Source organism: Neofelis nebulosa, chromosome 14, assembly GCF_028018385.1.
Source record: "Neofelis nebulosa isolate mNeoNeb1 chromosome 14, mNeoNeb1.pri, whole genome shotgun sequence".
NCBI lineage: Eukaryota > Metazoa > Chordata > Mammalia > Carnivora > Felidae > Neofelis > Neofelis nebulosa.
Genome location: NC_080795.1, coordinates 4,316,852 through 4,333,668, shown reverse-complemented (window position 1 = coordinate 4,333,668; position 16,817 = coordinate 4,316,852). Strand labels below are relative to the sequence as shown.

The following is a 16,817-nucleotide window of genomic DNA, read 5'->3' as shown; positions in this document are numbered from 1 at the left end:
AAAAATGATGATTAAGCTCTTGGCCCTAGTTGTTGTAGAACTGAAATAAATTTGTTATTGAAAGCCAGACTTGAATTTCAAATGCAGATATCTCTGGAATATTTAGCACATGTTACTAGATAGAGCTTTACTTTCAGTAATTTAAATTATCTGGCAATTTTTTTTTAAAAGGACAGAGATAAATGATGATATAATTTTTAATTGTCATTTTTCTATGACTCTTTATGAGTTTTGGAAAATTATAAATCATTACCTTTGAAATCATGCAGAACACAGTTTTAGAGTATAGAAGAAACTTTAGTTTTTCCCCCATGTGGTAAGAATAGATGTGGCTTCCGCAGGAACTTTGCCCATTTAAAGACTTTTGCACGTGCGTTGTTTCAGTTATACAACAAACCTACTGCTTGACTCTCACTAATTCTCGTTTGAATGTTAGAATTACATAATGAGTAAAATGCGATACTACAGTGTGAGTATACGCTGTTGTTAGTAGAGAAACACATTTAAAAGTGGGGAAATGGCTTCTCATGGTGGTAATTGTTAAAAATAAAAAGCTCCAGGTTTGTTGGGTGTTCATGTTGCTGAAGACACTGGGAAGAATGCAGAGACAAGGAGGATGAAGAGATGGAAAGATAGAAAAACAAGAGGGTTTCCTTTTTCTTTTCCTTTCTACTCTTTTATTTTAAACATAATATCAGTTTAGTCTTTCTTGGTTGCAATAGAGCAAAATAAATAAACAATGAAACTGCTCAGAGGGGCTTATAAATTGTAGAGGTACTTCTGGCATCAGGCCTGGTTTGATCCAGCGGCTCAGAGGGTTACAGAGGGTTTTGTTTCTTTGCATCTCTCAAGTGGGCCATCTCTTAGGTCTAGTCCATCCAGAAGCCCTACCTGGTGGACCTTGGCAGCTCCATGTTTCCCTGTTGACTTAGCAAGATTTCTGTTCGGACTCATAACACCACCTCATGCGGGGAAAAGGATGGGTCTGTTCTGTTGATCCATGCGTAAAATAGAGGAAGCATTTTTGATATATGAGAAGCTTAGCAACGTCCCCTCTTGTTTCACTAGTTCGGGTCCTTCCCTGAACCAGTCACAGTGGCTGGAGGAATGGAATGAGTCCCTGACTTTATGACCCTGGAGCTGGGTATAAGCAGCATAACTAAGACACAGGAAGTGAGTCCATCAGCTATCCCCGAGGCTTTTCAGAGCTGCTGTGAGAAGGAAGCAGGTGGGTACTGGGTGGCAAAACCATCTTCAAATACTTGTGCCATTTTCTGTAAGCATCCAAACACATTAGTTATTAGGCAAATATCTTAACTTTTTCAGAGAAACTGTCTCAGGTCAGGTTTTGAAGAAGTTTTATGATGAGGAAAAATATGGCTTTATAAAATTAAATTAGTTTTCAGCTTTAATGGAGCAATTATTTTTATTTTGAACTTCTATGTCTTACTCAAATAGAGTAATCTTTTAAAAATGTTTAAAATAGCTTATTGGTTTGAAACGTTATGATTAATGCATATGATAATAAAAATAATCTCATAATGCGTTCAGCAGTCCCAAAAGTTTAAAGTTAATGCTATTCTTAAAAAAAATTTTTTAAGTTTATTTATTTTTTCAGAGAGAGAGAGAGAGAGGGAGAGAGAGAGAGAGAGAGAGAGAGCGTGAGCAGGAGAGGGGCAGAGAGAAAGAATCTCAAGCAGGTTGTCCACTGTCAGCAAGGAGCCCAATGCAGGGCTTAAACTCATGAGCCATAAGATCATGACCTGAACCGAAATCAAGAGTTGGATGCTTAACCGACTGAGCCACCCAGGTGCCCCCGGTTAATGCTGTTTTTGGATAGCAATTCCCATCTTGGACTAACCCCTCATCCTTCCTTAAAGGGCTATTAATTGACACTAAGTTGTTTTACTTTTTTAAGTAAATAGAATTTTATTTGCCTTTGTAGAGGCCCATACGGTTGTCATGTTTGCTTAAAAATATGTTTTATCTCTGTGTCTGCATCATAAAATACTTGAAAGAGCTAAAATGTGCATGTAATTTTATGTTATAAACATCCTAATGCTTTTTATGTCCTTTCAACATTTTAATTTGAAAAGTTGTAAGCAATAGAAAAGTTTGAATACCTGACATACCCTCTGTCTAAAAACTAATTAAAAATTGCACTTACTTTGTATATTTTTATGCATAATACATTTTTACTAAACCATATGACAATAATGTAAACACACTGTACAAGTCATACTTTCATACTGAACAGCTATTTACTTCAGTTACTATTACCTGATAAATATTGTCAACAAATAGAAAATCGTTACATAAACAGATATTAATGCAACTGTATCAGTAACCATTTATGTGAATGGTGTAAATACAGCAATTAAATGAAAGACACTATTTGAATGGTCTTAAAAAGAACACAATTATATGTGTCTGCAACACCCCCCCCACCCCCACCCCTTTACATTTAGAACACATTGAGATGAAAAGTAAGGCCATGGAGAGAGTTGTACCATGCTAACACAAAAGAAAATTATAGAAGCTATATTAATTTCAGGTAAAGCAGACTTTAGGACAAGAAAAATTATAAGGGATAAAGGGCATCATTGCCTAATGATAAAGGAGGTTGATTCTCTAAGAAGACGTACAAGTCCTTAATGTATATGCACCTACCAATAGAACATCATATTTTGAGGCAAAAACTGATAGAACTGAAAGGAGAAATAGACTAATCCATTCTTATAAGTTGGGGATGTTAACACCTCTCTATAAGTAAGTGACAGATCCATCAGGCAGAAAATCAGTAAGGACACAGTTGGGCTGAATATCACCATCAGTCAACTGCATCTAATCGACATTTGTAGAATACTCCATCCAACAGCAGAATAAACATTCTTCTCAAGTTCACATGGAGCATTTACCAAGATAGACTATATTTTAGGCCATAAAACACATCTCAGCAAGTTTAAAATGATAGAAGTCATTCAGAATATGTTCTCAGACAATAATGACTTTAAACTAGGAATCAGTAACAGAGAGATAGTTGGACTATTCCACGGTATGTGAAGGTTAGACAACAAATTTCTACATAAGACATAGTTCAAATGTCCACCGACTGATGAATGGATAAAGATGTGGTGTATATGTGTATACGTATATATACACACAATAGGACGGATATTACTCAGCCATCAAAAAGAACGAAATCTTGCCATTTGCAGTGACATGGATGGAGCTAGAGAGTAGTATGCTAAGTGAAATAAGTCAGTCAGAGAAAGACAAATACCATATTATATTACTCATATGTGGAATTTAAAAAAACAGATGAGTAAATAAAAAAAGAGAGGCAAAGCAAGAAACAAGACTCTTAACTACGGAGAACAATGTGATGGTTACCAGAGGGGAGGTGGGTGTAGGCTGAGTTAAATAGGTGATGGGCATTAAAGAGTGCACTTGTGATGAGCACCAGGTGTTGTATGTGAGTGTAAATTGTACACTTGAAGCTAATGTAACACTGTATGTTAGCTAACTGGAATTTAAATAAAACCTTTTAAAAACATTTAAAAAATGAAAAAATAAGACATGGTTCAGAGAAGTTTCAAGACACCTTAAAAATATTTTGAACCGAATGAAAATGAAAACACAAATTATCACAATTTGAAGAATTCAGTGAGAACGGTACTTAATGGAAATTTATAGCATCGAATGCATATTTTAGAAAAGAAGATCTAAAGTCACTAATCTAAGCTTCCACCTTAAGAAACTAAAGAAAGCAGAGTAATGTAAACTTAAAGCAAGCAGAAGAAAAGGAGTAGTAAAAATAGAGCAGAAATCAGTGATCCTAATGGCAAAACCAGATGACATTTTAAGAAGGGAAACTACCAACTAATATCTCTCATAAACATAAATGCAAAAGTCTTGAACCAAATGTTAGCTACTCAGATCCAACAATGTACACCCAAACCACACGAGAATTGTCTCAGGTGTATAAGACTGGTTCAACACTTGAAAATCAATAAGTATAATCCATCACATCAACAGGATAGAGAGGAAACATCCTATAATCACATAAATAGATGTAGAAAAAGCACTTGACCAAGTTTGACACCCATAATAAAAATTCAACACCCTTAACAGATCTCTGAACAAACCAGGAATAGAGGAACTTCCTCAGCTTGATAAAGAACTGTACAAAAATCCCTACAGCTCACAGATAATAATGAAAAACGAGATGATTACCCCCTAAGACTGGTGATAAGGCAAGGATGTTGCCTGTTACTACTCCTACTTAACCACCACACTGGAAGTTCCAGCTAATGCAATTAAGACAAGAAAAGGAAATAAAAGGTATACAGATTTGGAAGGAAGAAATAGAATTGTATTTGTTCTCAGATGACATGACTCTTTGTGTAGAAAACCCCAAAGAATCAACAGAAAAACTCCTGGAACTAATAAGCAATTATAGCAGGGTTGCAAGATGCTAGGTTAATACACAAGTCAATTGCTTTCCTATATGCCAGCCAGTGGGAGACTATTCAAGCTAACTCCTTTGTTCTTTGGAATGATCCCATTAAACTTTGAGTCCTTTTTTTTTATTGCTTCCAGTGAAGGATCGTATGTTATATACTTATGCTGCTGCAGACCTGGAAGCAGCCATTTCTTCAAATAGCTTGATTAGTTCTGGTGGAAAATAGCATTTGAAAATAAGATCTGAATGCCAAGTGTCTTTATTAGGACATTAACTGTAGGATTTTTGAGGGAGCGGAAGAAGGTTTTTGTTTTTTTTTTTTTAATTGTGATTTTATATTTATATGAATATAATATAACAAATTGGTGCAGCCACTGTGGAAAACAGTATGGAGGTACCTCAAAAAATTACAAATAGAACTACCATTCTCGGTTTTGGGTGTATTTCCGAAGGAATTGGGATCAGGATCTTGAAGGCTGATGTTTCTCAATTTCTCACTTCAACACTTGTATATCATTTTTCTTAGAGTGATAATCTTTATACGTACTAATATTATTCTTCAAAATCTTGGTGCTAATTGGTTTTATCTTGTAATTAATATTCTTTGCAATTTAAATAGCCACATAGCTACAAAATTAAACCCACTATGTTTAAGATTTCTTTTCATTTCCATTTTTTTCCAATAGAAAATATTCTAATTTCTCTGTGTTTTTCTGTTATCAGTTTTGTAGACCGTAAGGTCAGTTGTTTTTCTATTTTTACTTCATGTTAACTTTGCATTTTATTTTGTATTTCATCACATATTTAAACGTGTTAATTATTAACGTGGTTAGAAATTTTAATTACGGAACAAAATATATTCAAGAAGACTTGTTTACAACCTTTTTTTCTTCACTTACTGCCTACCCACCCCCTTGTACATAATAACCCCAGTAGTTGGTTTCTGGTTTACTATACCTGTGTTTTTTAATGCAAAAGTAAATATATATATATACATATATATATGTTTATTATATAAAATATATAAATTGAAAAAATATATATTCTTTATGCCAAAATAAATATATATGTTTACCATGTTTGTTATATATAACATATTGTAATATATATATTACATATGCTTAGTCTTAATTTTTTAAATGTTTATTTTTGAGAGAGAGGGGAAGAGAGAGAGCATAATTGGGGGAGAGGCAGAGAGAGAGAGAGACAGAGAAGCCAAAGCAGGCTCCATGCTGTCGGCGCAGAGCCCCAGGTGGGCGTCAAACTCATGAACCATGAGCTCATGACCTGAGCCGAAGCCAAGAGTTGGACGCTTAACCACTGAGCCACCCAGGCACCGCATGTTATAACGTATATATTACATCTTCTTATTCTTAATTGTGTTTTGTGTAGAAACAATCAAATTATACAATATGTGGAAGGTTTTGTTTTTTTTTGTTTTCACTTAATAAATAGTAGACATCACTGTATAGACTTTCATAGGGGGCTTTCTCATCTTTTAAGGCTGCATTGTTCCCCATGATGTGACTCTTCCATATTTTATTCAGTCAATCCTACTGATAAACATTTGAATAGTCTTCAGTGATTTTCTTTTTTAAAAGATGATCAAATCTTGTGTATATGCCATTTTTTTTTTTTTTTTGTAGAGGAATACCTTTGGTTCTAGAAGTCGGATTACTATGTCAAAAGGTAAACATCTATTCACTTTTTGCACGTATTGCTAAATTCCATTCCCTAAGGGCTGTGATATGACGCATCACCACTGGCAATGCACCAGAGGGCCTGTTTCCATACAATCTCAGCAGCAGGTCAGGTTGACAGAATGGAGGACTTTTTTCCTCAGGGTGAAAGGTTAGAAATGATATCTCAGTATCGTTTGCATTTGCGTTTGATCTTAGGAGTGCAGTTTAATACCTTTTCACGTGTTTGAATCAGTTTTATGTATGTTAAATGTATGCTGTCCGTAATGGCTTTTGCCATTTTATGATCGAAAATTTGTTTTTCTTCTCAAATATTAATCTTTCTGTGGTGATAGCTCTCAAAATTTTCTTTCTTTTTTGACTTGGATATGCAATTTTTTGCCAAGTGACATTTTATTATTTAAAAAATATTATTTTTGAATTGTTTCTGGATTATGAGTCACAGTTAGAAAATCTTCCACCACTCCATTAATAAAAGAATTCATTGTTGAGCACCTGGGTGGCTCGGGCAGTTGAACGATGGACTCTTGATTTGGGCTCAGATCATGAATTTATGGTCCTGGGATCAAGCCCTGCATGGGGCTCTGCACTGAGCTTATGGAGCCTGCTTAAGATTCTCTCCCTCCCTCTGCTCCTCTCCTCCACTCATGAGCTCTCTCTCTCTCTCTCTCAAAAACAATAAAATAAAGTAAAATAATTTTAAAAAGAAATAATTCATTTTTTTCTCAACACCTAATATTTGAAAATGAATCTGTATTATATTCTAAATTTATATATATAGTTAGTTCTACAGCTAAACCTTTTATTTTGTTTTCCCCATTAGACTATTTGTGTGCCAACACCACACTGGTTTAATTATAGAGGTTTTATTGAGTTTCCTAAATATATGTTATAGCCTGTCTCCTCGTTGAACTTCTTAATTAGGGTGTATCTAGCTTATTTGTTTACTTTTCCATAGAAACATTAGAATCAACTTATTCACCTATGTAAAATTGTGTTGAGGGTGCCTGGGTGGCTCAGTCGGCTGAGCATTCGACTCTTGATTTTCACTCAGGTCATCCGACTGAGTCACCCAGGCGCCCCAAGGCCATTGATATCATAGGTTCATTTTATAGTTTGTAATCTTACTACATTCTCTTAATGTTTTGGTAATAATTTTGGGATTGATTATTTTACAATTTCCAGTCATACAATCATGGTATCTGGAAATGAAGATAGCAATCAGTATGGGTTTTCTTCAGTATTTTAGATGATAATCACAAATATTGCTCCATAGAACTATTAAATGGTGAGTTCAGTTGCATGTAATTTTGCATTGATATTCAAACATGAGTTTATTGTTTTCTTGTGCAATTTTCCTCAAGTTTAGATACTAACGTTTGGTTTGAGTGACAGGTGATTAAATATGAGGGTAGAGGGAACTTTGGATGGCTTATTTCTTCTTAGTTCAAGACCATGCCTTCCTGCTGAGAGAGTGAAGTACAATTTGTTTAGTTAATACAGCCTCTTTATGCTGCGTCTTCAGATTCTATGATGTTATCTTATTTTGGTAAGAATTTTTGGCTTCTTCCTTCTTTCCATGGAATACCACTCCTCCACAAGATGCCTCGCTACTTTGAGGTGCCCCCCCCCCCCATTCACTTTCCTGGCCCCTTTCTGTCAATTCCCAGGAACTAGGGCTCTGCTTTCCCAGGACTGACAGGTTCTCATCATGTTGGTACTCTCTCAGCGTTCCTGTTCCACGCCCTCCTCCCATCTCTCCCGTCTATAAAATCCTACCTGACACTTTTCTGCAAAGCAGCCTCTGGAGCTCACTTTGCTGATGTTAATTTTTTCCCCTACTTAAATGTAAATTGAAGTTACTAATTTTCTGTTTCTCCTAGTGATTTGTGTTTTCCTCTTAGCTGATTTTCAAGATGTATGGACAGATTCAAATTCAGGCTACCATTATCCCACAGAAAGCTGGAAGTTCTCTTGCTGGTGTTAACCTAAATAGCAGTGTTTCTTGAATGGATACTTTATTGTTTTAATCAACATGTGTGGATCTAACAACAGAAGTTCTGTTTCTTTTTTTTTTTTTCCCTACTATTATTTGGTCACCTTTTCAGTATCATTTTCTATAAAAGATGAATCTAAAAGGAATCTGTGTGTATGATATAAAATTTTATGGGCAGTTTTCAGTTTTGAGGCTCCTCAATGAATGTTTGATAATTTAGTTTAATTTTTATGAAGCAGTTCATCGTTTTTAATGTGAAAATAACAGAAACCTATTTAAGACTTTACATGCATCTGTACAGAGATTGGATCAATTTTTTTTTTAATGCCTCAAGATGTGATACCTGAAAAGTAATGTGGTTCCTTGACATTCTGATAGTCGGAGGGTCCTTTACAGGGAGGTATATCTGAATCCTTTGGAATAAGTTTACAACAAACTTTTATCTGGTCTGTAGCCTTGGAATAGAAGTTTTCAACTTTACCGTATATTATTATCATCTGTGGAGTTTTGAAGAATCCCAGTGCCAGTTCCATCTGCCAGACCCATTATTAAATCAGAATTTGCAGAGGCATGCTCCCAGATACCAGCACAAGGCCTGAGACAGAGCTCAAAATGATGTCTTAGAAATGTTATCGATTCACATACCCATACACTGATTCACATACAACCACAGTTGAGAACCAGTGGTGGTTTTTGAGACCACAGCTCAATGCTGCTTATCAGCTAGTTGAAGAAACATGGTTCTAGAAGGTTCTTTTTCTTGCCATCCTCACATGTAGCTGTATTTTTGAGATTTGGGGTCAAAGCAAGATCTTCCGTAGTATCAAATAACGCCAAGGAAATCTCTCCAGTTAGACATAAGTCTCCACCAGTCACTACTGCTCTGAAAAACTTATAGGAGTTCTAATCTGTGGGAAGGGAAAGTAATTTGGAACTTCCAAAGTTTCAGTAAGCAAGTTTTGGAAAAGCAATTTCTTTTTCATTTTCAACTAGAATTGTGATTTCTATGGTTTGTGTGGAGATAGATTGCCTCCGAATCAACTGGAAAACTTGTTAAGGATGCAGTTTCCTAGACGTCACTCCAAGAGAATTGGATTAAGTTTTGGGGCAAGCTCAGGAGCCAGTGTGTTTTACAAAACACCAGAGGATTCTGATGCAGGCGCAATCACAGTGACCTCTAACCTAGGCAGGGGCACATTCCACAGGAACTTGACGGAACGTTTTAGGAATTCTGATTGCCTCGGATCCTCAGAGGCGCAAGTAGGAATGATCCGGGTTTCACTTTCATGACATCCACAAAAATCAAAGAGATTTAAAAGTGAAATAACTTTGCCATCCTGTAGTTGAAGAGAAAAGGACGTAGTGCTTACGTGTTACATAGATTTGTTCTCATCAAACCTTTTGGCCAGATTAGTTACATCCTCCTATCTGTAAATCCATTCACAGTATCCTTTCCTGTAGGTTTTCAGCAGCAGCCGTGACGGAACCAAAATACCTCTTGTGGATCTGTTAATATGTGTTTATCCCCCTTCAGAAGAGTCCTGTGATATTTGCCAGCTTGATGAGTGTAACTCTTAGTTCAATATATTCTGTATGATAGAATAGATGGGAAAAAATTGTTCTAGACAAACATTGCTTTTCCTCAGAGAAGTTGCTACCCAATACATGTGACCTCATTAGTCAGAATTTTTTATAATCACGCTAAGTTTCAGAATTTAAGGCAGTGATTCTTAATATTTTGGATCAAGGAGCTCTGAGAATCTGAGAGCCTTGGAACTGTCTTACCCAGATATCTGAACATATTTAAATGAAATCAAAGTTTCCATTTATTTTTAGAGAATCTGTGAACATCCCAAAGCTCTTTAGAGCCACATCGCAGTTTAAAAAGTCCTGATATAAGATATGTGGTATTTACATGAATTTAGAATTTAATAGGATTTGTTATGGTTTTCAGGTATCTGTACAAGAATGAAATTCATGCCCTCGACAAGCAAACCTTTAAAGGACTCAGATCCTTGGAACAGCTGTAAGTAATAAAAACTTCTTTCTTGAATCATTGATGGTTGCCGTTCAAGTGGAAGCTCTTTTAATGCCATTATGTGATAGTTGAGCAATTATTTTAAGCTATGTCATGCAGCTGGAATGATTGAATATTCTGTCATCAGTTGGATAAAAATCAGAATGTATGATGGAGTTGGCATGAGGGCAGGAAGACAGAGCCCAGCTGGAATCCCAGCTCCTGCATTTATTAGTGGTGTGCTATTGGGCAAGTTGCCTTCCCTGAATTTCTGTTTCCAAATCTCTGGAATAAAGATATTCCTGCTGCGAAGATTAAGATATTCCATGCAAAGACTCTAGCTGATCATATGACACAAAATAGGCATTTCATAGAAGGTAATTGATAGCTGTGATTATTTATTAATTTATCAAGCTCATAGACATTTAACTGATATGGGAATTCCCAGAGCATGACGTCTAACCCCTCATGGGACAAATTAATAACCAAATCCGATGTTAATTAAATGACTTGCCTCAGGTTAAAAGATCTACAACCCAGATCTCCTGATTGTTATCCTCGTGCACTTTTCACATGTGACACCCTACGGCTGGTTTCAAAGAGTTTGAAATCTCATAAACTGTAGGTTCACCTTTCAGAATTTCAGTGTGAAATAAGAATTTTCGGTATGAAAAAGTCATGATATATAGTTACACTGCTACCGACTGGCCATTTGATATTTTATTCAGATATTTCTCTCAATTATTAGTGTCTGTGACGCAAAATCTAGTTAGATATTTGAAGAGGTTTTGCCTCATTCCTGACAAGCTACATGATATTTTGTCAGCTTAGAGATATAGAATGCTCTTTGATTTTTAATTAATACGACTCTTAAATACCAGAAGCTTTTGACTCTGAGCTTTATTTCTGTCTTCAATGTGGCTTCTTATTTTCAAAAGGCTGTTTGCAATCATTTCTATAATAAATATACTTCATAAATGTCTGAAAAAATCTAGATTTCTTTTTTTCCTGGAGGGCCAAAGTGTTAGGTTATAGTATTAAAATATGATCAATCAAACACACTTTTAAAAATTATCGTTTCCATCTACTTCTCCCCTTGTTAATTTTCTTTTACACGACTAATGATCTGTCCTGTGGCAAAGTGTGTTTCTTCATGTTTTCCTTTATTATTTTAAATTGTGTAATGTTTTAGGAAATTTTTACTACATTGTGGAACCATCACAAAAACAAATAAGTATAAATTCTTTAATAGCAACAACAAATAAAATCTTTATGACTGTGTTGTGTTGTTCATCAAATATATTTACAAATGATTTATAAAAATTAACATGAAAAGTTCTAATTCTAAAGTGCACATGATTCTCATCAGTAAATGCTTTACATCCTGATAACAATCATTGGTCTTACTAACATTGAGTAATACTATTGTTTAAAGCCATGGAAACAGGCATTTCTGCTTGCGAATTTTAAAGCATGATTCCATGCTCTTGTGAATCATTATTCAAAGAGGATTTTTGGAATACAAAGATGTAATCTCTAATCCTTGGAAATTTTCATGATTTTAATCATAGCTCTGAAAGTCAGTTCATTTCCATGTATCTCTACCAAACTAAAGAGCTTGAGGTACCTGAAATATTTGTTCTTTAAGACCTATAATAAATAGGATTCTTATTGCACATAAGATCCTTATTTCTTTTAAGGATTCTTATTGTACATAACTGTTTTAAGATTAAGCTCCTTTTTGAGGAAGGCAGGGACACATGAGAGGTTTTTGTGCAGCCTTGCAAATATAGTAAGGCATTGTAATACCAATTCTGTTACTGACATGACCGTCCACATTCAGTATGAAAATACACTTTTTGATTTTCCTTTAGTCTTTAAGACACAGTCTGTGGTTTAAAAAAGTGGAAATGAGCAGTGAGGAAGGGATATTGAAGAAGGATTTGTGGGCTTAATTCTTTTTTTCTTTTTAAGATGATTTATTTTGAGAGAGAGAGAGACACAGAGAGCGAGTGAGGGAGGGGCAGAGAGAGAGGGAGAGAGAATCCCAAGCAGGCTCCATGCTGTCAGCGTGGAGCTCGACCCAGGGCTGAAACCTACAAACGGTGAGATCATGACCTGAGCTGAAACCAAGAGGTGGATGTTTAGCTGACTGAGCCAACCAGGTGCTCCAACCTAATTCTTTTTTTCGTTTTTTTTTTTTGTTTGTTTTGTTTTTAAATCTTTTGGTCAGTTGGAAATTTGATAAACTGCATTCTTTTTTTTAAAACCACCTCATTGAGGTGTGATGGACATACCTCAATGGCTGTGCATACTTAATGTAAACAACTTGAGTTTAGAGATAAGCATTCACCTGTGAAACCATTGCCAAAATCTATGCTATAAATATATCAATCACTTCCAAAAGTTTCCTTTCATCCATCCCCCTAGTTATTATTATTATTATTATTATTATTATTATTATTCATTATTTGTGATAAGAACACTTAACATCTATCCTCTTAGCAAATTTTTAAGCATACAATACAGCATTAAGTTGTGAAACTATAACACTACAAGAAGAAATCATACAGAACATCTTCTTGACATTGGCCTTCAATGATTTCTTGGATATAAAGGAAAAGCACAGGCAACAAAAGCAAAAATAGACAACTAGAGCTATGTCAAACTAAAAAGCTTCTGCACAACAAAGGAAGCCATCAACAAAATAAAAGGCGATTTATGAAATGGAAAAAAACATCTGCAAACATTCATCTAATAAATCCAAAATGTAGGGAGAACTCCTAGAATTTAATAGCAAAAGCCCAAACAACTAGATTAAAAAATAGGCAAAAGACTTGAATAGATCTTTTTCCAAAATAGACACACAAATGGCCAACAAGTATATGCAAATGTGCTCGACATCACTAATCATCAGAGAAATGCAAATTAAAACCACAATGTGAAGTCACCTCACACCTGTTAGGATGGCTATTATCCAAAAGAAAAAAAAAAAAAACACCGCAGGTAAGGATGGTGTAGAGGAAAGGTAGTTTCTCGTGCACCATTGGTGGGAGTGTAAATCGGTGCAGCCACTATGGAAAACAGTGTGGGAGTTCCTCAAAGAATTAAAAATAAGATTACCATGTGATCCACCAATCCCACTTCTGGGTATTTATTCAAAGAAGTTGAGATCAGGATCTCAAGGTGATACCCGCACTCCCATGCTCGCTGCAGGATTATTTACAATGGCCAAGAGATGGAAACAATCTAAATGTCCATTGACAGATGAATGGGATAAGGAAAAAATAAATATGTGTGCATATATATATGTAGTCACACACACGCATACATACAATGGAATATTATCCAAGCTTAGAAAAGAAAGAAATTCTGCCATTTGTGATAAAATGGATGAGTTTGGAGGGCATTATGCTAAGTGAAATAAGCCTGACACAGAAGGACAAATACTACATAATGCCATTTCTAAGAGAAATCTAAATAGTCAGACTCAAAGAAGCACAGAGTAGAATAGTGACTCCCAGGGGATGGGGGAGGGAGAAATGAGGAGATGTTACTCAAAGGGTACAAACTTTTAGTTATGCAAGATCCTAGATGCCTAGAGATCTACTGTACAAAATAGTGACAAACCACATTCTGCTTCAAGGGTGAATCCTGTCTTTGTGTTGCATTAGATTATCTTCTGTGTGTTGGCTACATGAAGAGAAATTTTGTGATTAAACACAACAGAGTTATAAATTAAAACACAAATCTTATTTTAAACATTAATAAGACATTGTTATTTTTATAAAGTAATTTGTATCCTTATATTGATTGTGTCAGGGGAGTAATTATCTTTGTAAGAATTATAATGGTTGAATTTTTATGTAGGAAGATGGAATGATTACAAATTAAGAAAGTGTATATTAAAATGAATACATTTGTGATGATACAATCAGTTTTACCAAATGGAAAGACCATATTTCTTGGGTATAATTTTCCATTTTATATATAGCCAAACACCACTGGTTAAGGGGGATAGTATCCTCAAAGCACGTTCTTATTCTACAAATGACACAGAGGACTCTAATGCTTCTACCTTTAAAAACAAGAGTAATTGCCATGTGCTTAGAAAGCACGGTTTAATGGACCTTGAGAAATTTAACAGAAGACCATGGGGGAGGGGAAGGGGAAAAAAAAAGTTATAGGGACGGAGGGAGGCAAACCATAAGAGACCCTTAAAAACTGAGAATAAACTGAGGGTTGATGGGGGGTGGGAGGGAGGGGAGGGTGGGTGATGGGCATTGAGGAGGGCACCTGTTGGGATGAGCACTGGGTATTGTATGGAAGCCAATTTGTCAATAAATTATTAAAAATAATATTTCTTATTAACCAGCCGTCTTGCTTTCAATTAGCTCTTCATCTAAAACTTCCATCTTTATTGTACTGATACATGGACCTATTTTCATTGGTTACTTTTTTTGCCAGTGAATGTCTCATCCGAGCCTCCTTAGTAGGCACGAAATATGTCTCATGAAAATGGTATCTTCTAGTCATTTTCCTCGTAAGACCATTGAACTAGAAATGACAGTATTTTAGTTAGTCATTATTGTTTAACTTACATTTCCTTTCCAGTGTCTAACTTCACATTCCTTACTTTCCCTGTTCTTTAGATGTTTACTTAATCCTGAATGGTCTATTTTATCTAGAGTATTTCTGTTAGATAACAGCAGGCTTTCATGCCTGTGTTAAATTTCACTCCATGCCTTAAATATCAACATCTTATTCCATTGTCTACCGAAATCATGGAAAGAGGCAGAACAGTGTTTCTGAAAACACAAGATCTTAGAAATCAGACTGAACTAAGTTTGATCTGATTGAACATGTGCCGCGCTTATTAACCTTTCATTGTTTTTTAAATGAGGAGAATAATAAGTATGTGCCAGGCTGGCTCTGAGATCTAAGGATAATATATATGAAACACTTGGCAAGAGAAGACCCTGAAAGAACAATATCTGTGAATTTCTATAGCGATATTTATTATTATTTTACTAATTATTTTCCGTACAACGTTTGACAAGAAACAGCTTATTTATTTTTTACTTTTAAGAAACGGATAATTTAAATGGTGTGTTTTAAAATGCAAATTTAAATTTAACCAGTGATACAAAATATTAATTAACTTAATTTCTTTGACCTGTCGTGATCTGTTTTTTAAAAAAATTTTTTTTTGATGTTTATTTAGTTTTGAAGGAGAGAGAGACAGAGCATGAGGGGGGAGGAGCAGAGAGAGAGAGGGAGACACAGAATCGGAAGCAGGCTCCAGGCTCTGAGCTGTCAGCACAGAGCCCGTCGCGGGGCTCAAACTCACAAACGGTGAGATCATGACCTGAGCTGAAGTCGGAAGCTTAACTGACTGAGCCACCCAGGCGCCCCTGTCTAGTTTATTTTAAAGGACTTTCCAACCTGATTACTTACTGTAAACCATAAATGACTATAAATGCTAAAAAGATAATCTTTCTAAACATGTAAATATCTCAGATTGTACAGTTAATATTTCAAAGCTTTTAAAAGAAATCTTATTGTTTTCAAGAAGTTTCAAGCCTAATTAAAATTTGTTAAGCATCTAAAATTACAAGAAATGGGATATTGGCATAATGCTTTTGGATTTATCGATGCTTTGAAAATACAAAAATTCTGACTGGAACAAAAGAATATATGTGTAAAACTTCTTTTGGTCATTCATTGCCTGAAAGTCCTGCATTAGAGCTACTTTGGGTTTATGTCCATTGTCAATGCCATTCATCCAAAGACCACCAGCAATATTCCCATAGTTAAACAAGTTGAGTTTGTCACTCCTTGCAGTGTGACTGAGAACACATGCTCTGTAGAGTCATAAATCGGGAGTATCAGTAAGAGGCTGTGAGAAAAAAAAACCAACATATTTTAAACTTAGACTTTGGCTGGGTGATTTTGAGAGGATAGGAAGGCAGGGATTTGCTCTAAATTGAAAAATGCCAGAAAGCGTGCACCAGTCTGTGATTGTGTATCGTAATAAATCTTATCTATAGAGAGTAGAGAATAGAATGATGATAAAGCTGTAATTGGTAAGGATATAGCATTCACTCAATCTGGTCAAAAGAAGAGACTGTTTGGCATTTTGTGGGTGGAAAAGTAATCTTGTTTTTATTTGTGCTGAGACAAAATTTAGAAGTAGCCGTGTCTTGTACCATTTTATCAAGGTCTCAGGATAACCCTGTCTTAGCTTGAATTCTGTGAGATTACGTTTAGTAGAGTCCCATGGTCCATCCATGAGTGCCAGGTCGGTTTCTGAATGTCGAAGATAATCTTTTTTTTTTTTTTTTTCCTTTCTCAAGATAAATTAGAGCCCAGAATTCAGAATAAAAGATAGACCATTATGGTGGTAAGGATTCTTCATTAAAGACTTTATTTAGTATCACCCTTCCATCATGATGACTAGTAACTTATTCTCAGTGTTAAAAGCATCTTTGATATATAACATCTAAAAAGGTTTCACTCACTTATAAACAGAGACAAATTTCTTCTTGTGATACGATGTTGGAGGAGAGAGATTTACATTTTGCTCTTAAAAACTAGAAAACCAGACAAAATATCTAAAGCAGCCATTTTCAGACATTG

General features: G+C 35.4%; 1 protein-coding gene across 5 annotated transcripts in view; it reads left to right on the top strand.

The window, feature by feature from the left end:
• The window catches only part of PXDNL (peroxidasin like), a 424,019-nt gene that overhangs the window by 227,542 nt on the left and 179,660 nt on the right, over positions 1–16,817 (top strand). For all 5 annotated transcript variants that reach the window (XM_058699364.1, XM_058699365.1, XM_058699366.1 and 2 more), the window contains exon 4: positions 10,116–10,187. In XM_058699364.1, coding sequence (XP_058555347.1) covers positions 10,116–10,187 — 72 coding nt within the window. The remainder of the gene's footprint in view (positions 1–10,115; positions 10,188–16,817) is intronic.